The sequence below is a fragment of the Barbus barbus genome (genome assembly GCF_936440315.1).
Source record: "Barbus barbus genome assembly, chromosome: 7".
Taxonomy (NCBI): domain Eukaryota; kingdom Metazoa; phylum Chordata; class Actinopteri; order Cypriniformes; family Cyprinidae; genus Barbus; species Barbus barbus.
This window is the reverse complement of record NC_136735.1, coordinates 30188531-30199323: the sequence shown is the minus strand read 5'-3', so window position 1 is coordinate 30199323 and position 10793 is coordinate 30188531. Positions and strand designations below refer to the sequence as shown.

Genomic DNA, 10793 nt, shown 5'->3' with positions numbered 1-10793 from the left:
AGATGGGTTAAATGCAGAGCACAAATTCCGAGTAAGTTCCTGTCCTTTCCTTTTGTTTATCTGCATCGTAATAGTTCAAATAGAATTAGAACAATTATTAATAAAGTTATAAAATAAAATAAGATATAAGATTTTATATTTAAAAAAATATAAATAAAATAAAATTAGAACAATTATTAAAACTTTATAGTAAGTTTTTTAGTCAAAACCTTGGTCTTTGGTGATTCATAAAATGCAAATACCATTTTTTACAACATATTACCTGTAATCCATAGCCTCAGGCAAACCAGGAAGTCTGATTCTTTTCCACAAACTGATTCTTTCAGAGAATCTGTTTCAATAAATTGATTCACCAGTTTATGTAATCCCGCAATTACATAATGTATATGGTATATATATTGGTATATATATTATTAACACACCCAACAATGATGTAAAACGAGTAAAACTTTACATGTCTAAAGTATATTAATCAACTTACCTTTTTACATAAACAATGAGAAACCATAAAAATTTTTACTTGGGTCCGATTCGGAGCTGTTTCCTCAGTTCAGTGTACTGCTGGAATAACTGGAGTTGACACAATCTGTATTCTTAAAAGCGTTATATAAATAAAGGTGACTTGACTTGACTGTTCACTCTGCCTGAGGCTATGGATTACAGTTAATAATATTTTAAATAATGTTCAGTTTCTTGCACAGACTGATCGTTTTGCTTCATAAGACCTCAATAAATTGCCAGGAGCCACAGGTATTCATTTTGTGCTCTCTGATATGTTTTTTTTTTTTTGACACTCAAAGCGACGGTGACCTCTGACTTGGATTTTATGAATCCCCTAGAGCCATTTATTCAGCTAAAAATATTCTTTACTGTTTCAATGAAGAAAAAAAGTCACCTATATCTTGGATAGGCCTGAAGGTGAGTAAATTAACATTTTTGGGTGAACTATCCCTTTAATTTATTTCTAGGCATAGCTGCTTGTCTCTGACTAAACTGCATTTGGAGAGCAGCTCACATTGTTTGAATCCTTGCAAAACATTGAAATACAGTGGACAGAAACAAGTGATGTTCTGTGTGTATAAAGTTCAAGTGATAAATAAGAAGGGACAAATACTTAATTTAAAACAGCTCGAACATCCCCTGCTCCTCCAGTCTGTTCCCCGGGCGCCACAGCATAAATGGCTGCCCACTGCTCCAGGTGTGTGTTCACAGTGTGTGTGTGTTCACTGTTGTGTGTGTGCACTTAGGATGGGTTAAATGCAGAGCACAAATTTAGAGTATGGGCTACCATACTTGGCCACATGTCATGTCACTTCACTTCAGTCATTGTCTAGTTACAGTAGTAAACATCTGCAGCTAGCATACTGAGATGCTCACGTTGAGGACATAATCATACTGCGAATTCGGATCCAAAAGGGAGGGAGTACGATTGAATTTGGAAACTGTCTGTGAAAAAACCATGAATGTGAAAGAAAAAGGCCTATCATCCACATATTGTAAGTGACATAAATAGATATATGGATATATGATGGATGAGCCATATAGTTTATTTGAAAATACATTTTTGCTTTGGGTTTTTTTATCAGTCAAGGTACAATCACCAGATGAAATACAAGTGCAAAAGCTAATAAGGATAGAGACAGCAAGACAGCAAGCGCATGTGTGAGTGGGTAGGTGTGTGTCAACATACCTATGCTCTTCAGAGTGACAGCTAGGATTTATCGTTTCACTGAATCAAATCATTTCGTTTCTGCAAGGCCGTTGTTTCATGCAAATCGCCGGAAGAGGGGCTTAGAGAGGGATCTCTTGATGTCTGTGTATATTAGAATGGCATGAACTGTCATCTGAAGCACCGTGTGAAAACAAAATCCTGAGATAAGGACAATCAGCAATAATTAAACAGCTAGCTTCAATTTTATTGTGAGATTCAATTCAAATAAGTTCATTACAAAGAGCCTTTGAGCCATTATCTTCGTCTTTCATCCTCTATATCGCAAATATATATAAATAAAATGTGAATTATACAATAAAAAATCATTTTAATGCATCACAGCACAATTTGGTCGGTATCAACCAAAGTTTTGGTACATAATGTTTTTAAATGTAAACACATCTGTTAATACAAACAAGTATAACATTTCACAAAAAACAGATCCACAAATATACATGTTCATAAGTACTGTATGTTATATTGTAAATGGTTTGCAGAGTAAAAATCTGTTTTCAGTGTTTTCTCAGAATGTGCCAGGTAAAAGCATTCATGTAAATGTAATAATTAAAAACTTTAAAGAGGGCTGGCTGATCAATGCTAGTGGCTGTTTTTGTAACTCCCTCACACAGACAAACACATTTTGATGTGTGAACTGAGATCCCTGAAGAAAAACTGGACTGGTGATTTTGTTGGCTATGTGTTTGTGCTGCATGTGGAAAATAAAATAAAAATCAACTAAATAATTAGGCACCACTTGACTACTTGGCATTCTGACTTGCGCGTCTTTCCCTTGTTATGAAAAGTTCTGCGTTCAAAACAAGTTTCAGTATCTGCAGGCTGTTGCCACAGACAATCATTTCGAAACAAATAAAACAATCATGCTGGTGTCATGCCGTCAGCTCTGCCCACTGTGAACTCTTCTTGGTCAAAAATCTTGCTCAGATTTTGCATTCTGTGTAGTGGACAAATTGCTTGTTGCAATAAACAAATGCACTTTAATGTAATTTCAAAGGGGTGCAAATGCAAGTTTAATGTTCTTTAAAGCACTTTAGTACAAAAATTTGTATCCTAGCAATGGAACTATTTTTCTCGGCAGATGAATTGCTGGTTATGCATTACAGATGTAATTCCTATGAGTGACTCTTAATATAAACAGTCCCTTCTGGTACATATCATGTTAATGGCTTTTACATGATTTTCATAAGATTATACATAGTGATTTTCAACATTTATGACATATAATGCCTTTTAGACTTCCATCATTAATGTATTATTGTTTGTTTTTATATGCTGAAGATCTGGTCAAAATGATTCTCTATTGCAAGAGAGAACATGTATTGAATCCAGAATAATCATTTAACAAAAATCAACACTATCACAGTTGAATGCAGTTATATTTTACAAATAACTCTCAATTCTCATCCTAAATTCAAGTAGGATCCACACAGAAGCCCATAGTATTAATTAAACGTGGCATTCTCATTTCCTGCAGACAATTTAGGTTAAAAGGAGTCATTTAGTTCTACAGTGGACAGGCATATACTTTCCATCTCAATAGAAATACATCAGCAAACCCATAACTTATGTGAGTCATCGCTTTAGCAGCTTTGTGTTCGATTTTCCTTCAGGAAATTGGAGAACATGGGGGAATAAGAGGATGTTTTCATGTTGATATGACATCATACACCTCTAATGTGTTGGCTGTAATTCTACAAGTAACATTTTTAAAGGCAGATGAATTACTCTGTGTGATATATATATATATATACATCATGTGTGTCAGGTATTTTTCTTACATAAACGAATATTGATTTTTCTTGAAATTACATTCATCTGGCATGGTGATTGCAAATGTGACAGCTTTACAGATGACAACAATATACAGTAGAAAGCACATTTACATTACTGTTTTTTATTTTTATTTTTTTCACGTACACATCTATGTTGTCATATTTGCACATGCCAACCCATTACTAGGCTTAAGTTTCTAAAAAGTGAACCACAGCAAGTGAACGATCCACTTTGATCGGTCAAGTCCTGTCGATGATAATGTTATATATTTTAGATTAGACACATTCATAATATTTTCAAAGTATTGGACTGACAGAACATCCCACAAGGTTTAATGGAGGAGATAATACAGATCTTTGTGTTGAAACATTCATACCGCAGGGATAGAAACACCTTCCTGTCTTCATGCTGTTGTTAGTTTGAAGGAGTGCCGCCACACTGTTCCTCTGTGCAAATTACTTTCAGATGAAAGGAGAAGCAATTTGCTGTTAACATTTTCCAGAGCCATTTGAGATGATGGCTGCTTAAAGATTAGAGAGCACAAATTTGTCATATGGTAACATCTGAAACTTTTTCACAATGAAGAACCTTCTTCTAAGATAAACAAAACTGTATACAGTCATCTTTCCTACAGATGGAGAGGCATTTTGCACAGCAAGATCCAGAAATATTTGTGAAAATGTTCCTGCTTCAAGTATGAGTATATACAGCCAACTTTTAAATCTTGCTGAAGATGATGAATTGATGAAGATAATGAGAAGATCTTCCAAACATGAAAAGCCCCACTTGTCTGTGCTCTTTTATTGCACTGAGTTCACAAAATAGAATTTAGCTAGGTCAAATTGTTCTGAAGTTGCCACCAGAACAATTTCATTTAACACAGGGACATAGACAGCAAGACCTTGAGAGTAAAACAAAGCACTTCCAAACTCCTTTCCCACAGTAGAGTGTATGCCAGCATAGATGGGAGACACACCCTGATGACAAGCAGAGCGAACATGGCAAGGTGTGCCATGAAGAAATCGGTGATGGTATGAAGTGTCTTAAATTTGGAAACCACACAAATCACCAGGAAGATCCTGCTACGATAAATCGTCCATAGTTTTGAACTGCCATTAGGATTCCTTTCAGTAAGCTCACCTAAACAATAAAAACAAATAGAAGGGCAATTTAGATAGATAGATAGATAGATAGATAGATAGATAGATAGATAGATAGATAGATAGATAGATAGATAGATAGATAGATAGATAGATAGATAGATAGATAGATAGATAGATAGATAGATAGATAGATAGATAGGTAGATCACCTCAGACATCTGTTGCACTGAGATGTGTCGTCACTATATCTTGGGCTTCTAAAGCCTTTTTGGGTTTGCTGCGAACCGCTGTGGCAGCCTGGCCCTCAGCGTGCAACGAATCAAGCTGTTCCTTGCAACTGAAGACCGCAACAAAGGCGCTGCGGTAGTTCCGGTTCATCCAACCATACACCAGTGGGTTGGCAAACGTTGAACACATGGCCACAATGTGGAAAACAGTGTAAAGAAGCCTGAAGTCCTTCATGTCCAACACGTTGTGGTCAATGTCAATGGCGAGCTGGAAGGCGTGGAAAGGCAACCAGCTGACTGCAAACACCACAACCTGCGACAGACACGATGAGATGTTACATCTGCACACATGCTGCATCAGTACTGGTCAAGCTGCAATTAAAGCCTGATCTACATTCTGGTCTAGTTCTCTGTTTATATTATTGGCAACTATAACATCTTTCAAAATAACTGCGGAGAAAATAGCTCTAAAATATTTGGGTTACAGAAGACTGCTTCTTATGTGGAAATGCTCTTGGGAAAGATGCATGCTGTTCTAGCAGTCCTGGCACTAAACAATAAAAAAAAAATAGAAAGTACACACAAAATAAAAATGTGCAAAGTCCTTGATGTGAATATCAGAAGTATCAACTGTAAAAGTCCAGGTTTTAAGTTCTATCTATCTATCTATCTATCTATCTATCTATCTATCTATCTATCTATCTATCTATCTATCTATCTATCTATCTATCTATCTATCTATCTATCTATCTATCTATCTATCTATCTATCTATCTATCTATCTATCTATCTATCTATCTATCAACCATGTGTGTGTGTGTGTACCTTCCAAAAGTTCAGTAAGCTATTTTCAGGAGGTTATTAACACTTTTATTATGTAAAGATGCATTAAATTGATAAAAAGCGACAGTAAAGACTTTTGAATTCTGTTTCAATAAATGCTCTTTTGAATAATCTATTTATCAAAGAATCCTGAAACAAATGCTATAATTGTTTTCAACACTGATAATGTCCGCATATTAGATTGATTTCTGAAGGAGTCAAAATTTAGCTTTGCATCACAGGAATAAATTACACTCTAAAATATATTCAAATAGAAAATGTTTTTTTTTATATTATAATAACATTTCACAATATTACTGTTTTTACTTGCATTGAGAGCATTATAAAAACCCATTTTGTTCAACCACTAGATGTTAGTCATAGTTTTCATTATCAGGCTTTTTGCTGTCTACATGTGAACGCCTATAATAATATGAAGATACAGGAACACTTCGATATAATATTAGGAAAGCTGGGAACTATACACACCATGGTAACCAACATCTTGGTGGTCTTGCGGCGGCGCTGATGCCTGTCGCTGCGACCAACTGGGCTGACGTGATTGCGGAGTTTACTCCAGATGCGGATGTAGGCAAAAGAGATGATTGCCAGAGGCAACACATATTGCAGCAGCAGCGTGGAGATTCTGAAGAAAGAAAACAGTCATCATTGGCATAAGTGCAGCTGAAGAGTGTCATTGTGTCATTGTTAAAGATGCTTTCATTCATGCAAAACATGCAATCTTGCTCCAAAATTAAACAAGCTATGACTCATTTTAGCTGTAATTTATCTGTTACAGAACAAACAAGCTTTCAAAGATGAAAATAGATTGTAATAATAATCTAAATTGAATCTAAATCTAAATCATTCACAGTAATCAACATCTTTGAAAAGGTTTCAGAAGTTTGTCAAAATATAGATGATATCTGTTTACATAAATATCAACATTTAATCTTCATAAATTAGTATATTCATAAAATATACAGATCTTTGCGCTTTCAGTGCAATTGGAAGACAGTGACATTTGATAAATGAACACAGCATACATTTGTGTCTCCTTGAGGGCCTGAGGAAACCGTAATAATGCAGTTCATTAAAATATGCATGTCTGGTACTCACGAGTATAGAGTGCTGTCTGTACTACTGTCAGGCCACTTCTCTCCACAAACCTCAATGGAGTTATCTGGAGAAAGATCGACGATTCCATACTCCCTGAATATGGCCAGTGGGCTTGCCAGAACAGCGCTTACCACCCAGGTGATGGCAATGACCAGAAAGCAGGTGTCCTTTGACATTCGAGTGTCTAGGTGATAAACGATGCATCTATGCCGATCCAATGCAATTACGTTTAATGTAATTGTAGAAACGTGGACGGCGAGACCTTGAGCGTATGGCAGAGTGAAACAAAGCACTTGTCCGAACTTCCATTCCCTGAGGAGAGTGTAAGCCAGCGTGAACGGGAGACACAACGTGTTGACGAGCAGATCGGCCACGGCTAGGTTTGCAATGAAGAAGTTGGTAACGGTACGGAGTGTCTTAAATTTGTAAACCACATAAATCACCAGGGAGTTCCCCACAACGCCCAAAAGGATGATGGTAGAGTATGCCAAGATCAAGACCACCTGCACCCCAAGAAACTTGGTGCTGTCTCCCAGCTCTAACAGCGGATGATTCAGAGTCACGTCGGATGAATCCTCTCCGATGGCCAGCTCTTTGCTCCCAGAGGAGCCATTGATTAAGCTGAGGGAATCCATTTATCATATGGCCATGTCAGATTTTAGAGAAAGGCCAAGCTGCACTTAGGTTTGACCACCTGAAAACACAGAGTTGATTTGACATTATGAATCTGATCAATATAAGAAAACAGACAGACAGACAGACAGACAGACGGATAGATAGATAGATAGATAGATAGATAGATAGATAGATAGATAGATAGATAGATAGATAGATAGATAGATAGATAGATAGATAGATAGATAGATAGATAGATAGATAGATAGATAGATAGATAGATAGATAGATAGATAGATAGATAGATAGATAGATAACAACAAAATTCATAAAAGAATGCAATGGACATGCATCACACAGAGGGAACAGTTTGGACTGTATATCATGAAACTGATACCGTTTATTATCAGACTTAAAGAACTATAAAGATCGGTTTTTCTGGAAATATTTCCTTTAATAATTATAAGTAAAGCTTTTTAAAAATACAGGTCCTTTTAAAAAAATTAGCATATTGTGATAAAGTTCATTATTTTCTGTAATGTACTGATAAACATTAGACTTTCATATATTTTAGATTCATTACAACACAACTGAAGTAGTTCAAGCCTTTTATTGTTTTAATATTGATGATTTTGGCATACAGCTCATGAAAACCCAAAATTCCTATCTCAAAAAATTAGCATATCATGAAAAGGTTCTCTAAACGAGCTATTAACCTAATCATCTGAATCAACTAATTAACTCTAAACACCTGCAAAAGATTCCTGAGGCTTTTAAAAACTCCCAGCCTGGTTCATTACTCAAAACCGCAATCATGGGTAAGACTGCCGACCTGACTGCTGTCCAGAAGGCCATCATTGACACCCTCAAGCAAGAGGGTAAGACACAGAAAGAAATTTCTGAACGAATAGGCTGTTCCCAGAGTGCTGTATCAAGGCACCTCAGTGGGAAGTCTGTGGGAAGGAAAAAGTGTGGCAGAAAACGCAGCACAACGAGAAGAGGTGACCGGACCCTGAGGAAGATTGTGGAGAAGGACCGATTCCAGACCTTGGGGGACCTGCGGAAGCAGTGGACTGAGTCTGGAGTAGAAACATCCAGAGCCACCGTGTACAGGCGTGTGCAGGAAATGGGCTACAGGTGCCGCATTCCCCAGGTCAAGCCACTTTTGAACCAGAAACAGCGGCAGAAGCGCCTGACCTGGGCTACAGAGAAGCAGCACTGGACTGTTGCTCAGTGGTCCAAAGTACTTTTTTCGGATGAAAGCAAAATTTGCATGTCATTCGGAAATCAAGGTGCCAGAGTCTGGAGGAAGACTGAGGAGAGGGAAATGCCAAAATGCCTGAAGTCCAGTGTCAAGTACCCACAGTCAGTGATGCTGGTGTTGGTCCACTGTGTTTTATCAAGGGCAGGGTCAATGCAGCTAGCTATCAGGAGATTTTGGAGCACTTCATGCTTCCATCTGCTGAAAAGCTTTATGGAGATGAAGATTTCATTTTTCAGCACGACCTGGCACCTGCTCACAGTGCCAAAACCACTGGTAAATGGTTTACTGACCATGGTATTACTGTGCTCAATTGGCCTGCCAACTCTCCTGACCTGAACCCCATAGAGAATCTGTGGGATATTGTGAAGAGAAAGTTGAGAGACGCAAGACCCAACACTCTGGATGAGCTTAAGGCCGCTATCGAAGCATCCTGGGCCTCCATAACACCTCAGCAGTGCCACAGGCTGATTGCCTCCATGCCACGCCGCATTGAAGCAGTCATTTCTGCAAAAGGATTCCCGACCAAGTATTGAGTGCATAACTGAACATAATTATTTGAAGGTTGACTTTTTTTGTATTAAAAACACTTTTCTTTTATTGGTCGGATGAAATATGCTAATTTTTTGAGATAGGAATTTTGGGTTTTCATGAGCTGTATGCCAAAATCATCAATATTAAAACAATAAAAGGCTTGAACTACTTCAGTTGTGTTGTAATGAATCTAAAATATATGAAAGTCTAATGTTTATCAGTACATTACAGAAAATAATGAACTTTATCACAATATGTTAATTTTTTGAAAAGGACCTGTATATAAAATAATTTGTAACCTCACCATATATTAATGCAAATACATTAAATATTAGTCTATTTCCAATTCACATGCATATCTTACAAGGGGCTACCGGATTGTACGGCTCTCCATTCCAAAGTATAAATATTTTATATCTTTTCAGAGAGAGTCTGTCAGAGAACATCTTGGCGAGACCATATTGTTTAATTTCCACCAGTGAAAGAAGGCGTATCGACTTCTTCTGAGGTAACTTGTCAGGTCACTTTCATTAAGGTAAAATGTAGGCTACTCTGCGCGTTAAGAACTCGTTACGCACGGCTTGCCTGCGCTCGAGCACACTCCATCGTCTTTTTCTGAGAGACGAATAGGTGTACATGGCGAAACCATTATCACTATGAGACATAAACACACACTGGAGTCCGTGGAAACTTCATGGCACACTTCCCAGTTCACGGACACTGACGGCGCAATGGTCCGTGAAGGAGCGCACGAGGCGCACCAATTAAACGAAGAAACTGAGAGGCGTATAAAAGATCGTAGCCTGTATTATTAATGCCATTTTCAGAGGAATTATGGAAATGTGGGTTTGGACTTAAAATGAACTATATTAGAATGACTTACCGATTCCCAGGTAGCGTTTTCACGTCGCCGTCTCCAACAATGCGTCGTGCGCCTTAGGATACATCACCATCAGTTAAACAGAGATCTTTAGAAATGTTATATAGCTATATTTATAAATTGACATACAATAAACAAGTACATGTTCTTCTGTTTCCTTTCAATCAATATGTTTTCCTGAAGGAAAGGTTGAGGTTTAGTTGAGGTGGGCTGTGGAGCTCAACCGTCTCTGACGCTCGCGACTGAATTACATCCATCCACACAAGCCAAACCCACAAGTTCAGAGGGAGAGTTAGGCTTAATAAAACAAAAACCATAAAGCGTGCATAACTTATGCATGCACCATTCAAAAACCGTCATATCTGTTGGCTAAAGGAAAACAACATTAAAACAACATTTTATTCATTGTATTTATTTCCTGGTCAAAATAATGATTTGATATCTCCTATGTTACCTTCAATATGTTTGGTGCGTTATTCAATCTCTCTCTTTCTATATATATATATATATATATTTTTTTTTTTTTTTAAAGCTTGATGTATTATGGTCACTAATATGCATGTAAGCTTTTTTCTTCAAAATATCTTGTTTTGAAAATCAAATCGTTTGGAAAGGGTAACCAAAAGATTCATAATTTTTGGATTAACTACTCTTATAACCCAGTCAGTGTGAAACATTTGTAAATCTCCCTTTGTTCAAGCAGCATACAATGGTATTTGCATACATCCTTT

General features: G+C 37.1%; 1 protein-coding gene across 1 annotated transcript; it reads right to left on the bottom strand.

The window, feature by feature from the left end:
• Nucleotides 1-1898: 1898 nt before the first annotated feature.
• LOC306873035 (neuropeptide Y receptor type 2-like) lies at nucleotides 1899-10302 on the bottom strand. Its single transcript, XM_079422031.1, has 5 exons — nucleotides 10066-10302; nucleotides 6773-7466; nucleotides 6143-6299; nucleotides 4814-5144; nucleotides 1899-4642 (listed from the first exon to the last, which is right to left on the bottom strand). Exons 2-4 carry the CDS (start codon nucleotides 7405-7407, stop codon nucleotides 4815-4817), a joined length of 1122 nt encoding a protein of 373 aa, XP_079278157.1. The 5' UTR covers nucleotides 7408-7466; nucleotides 10066-10302; the 3' UTR covers nucleotides 1899-4642; nucleotide 4814.
• Nucleotides 10303-10793: the final 491 nt, after the last annotated feature.

What these genes read in the sequence shown, in the direction of transcription:
- LOC306873035 (XM_079422031.1), bottom strand. Translation starts at nt 7,407, where the DNA reads ATGGATTCCCTCAGCTTAATCAATGGCTCCTCTGGGAGCAAAGAGCTG. An exon ending in ACAGACAGCACTCTATACTC is followed by an intron (nt 6,300 to 6,772) that starts GTGAGTACCAGA and finishes TTCTTTCTTCAG; the next exon opens with AATCTCCACGCTGCTGCTGC. An exon ending in CCAAGATGTTGGTTACCATG is followed by an intron (nt 5,145 to 6,142) that starts GTGTGTATAGTT and finishes TGTCTGTCGCAG; the next exon opens with GTTGTGGTGTTTGCAGTCAG.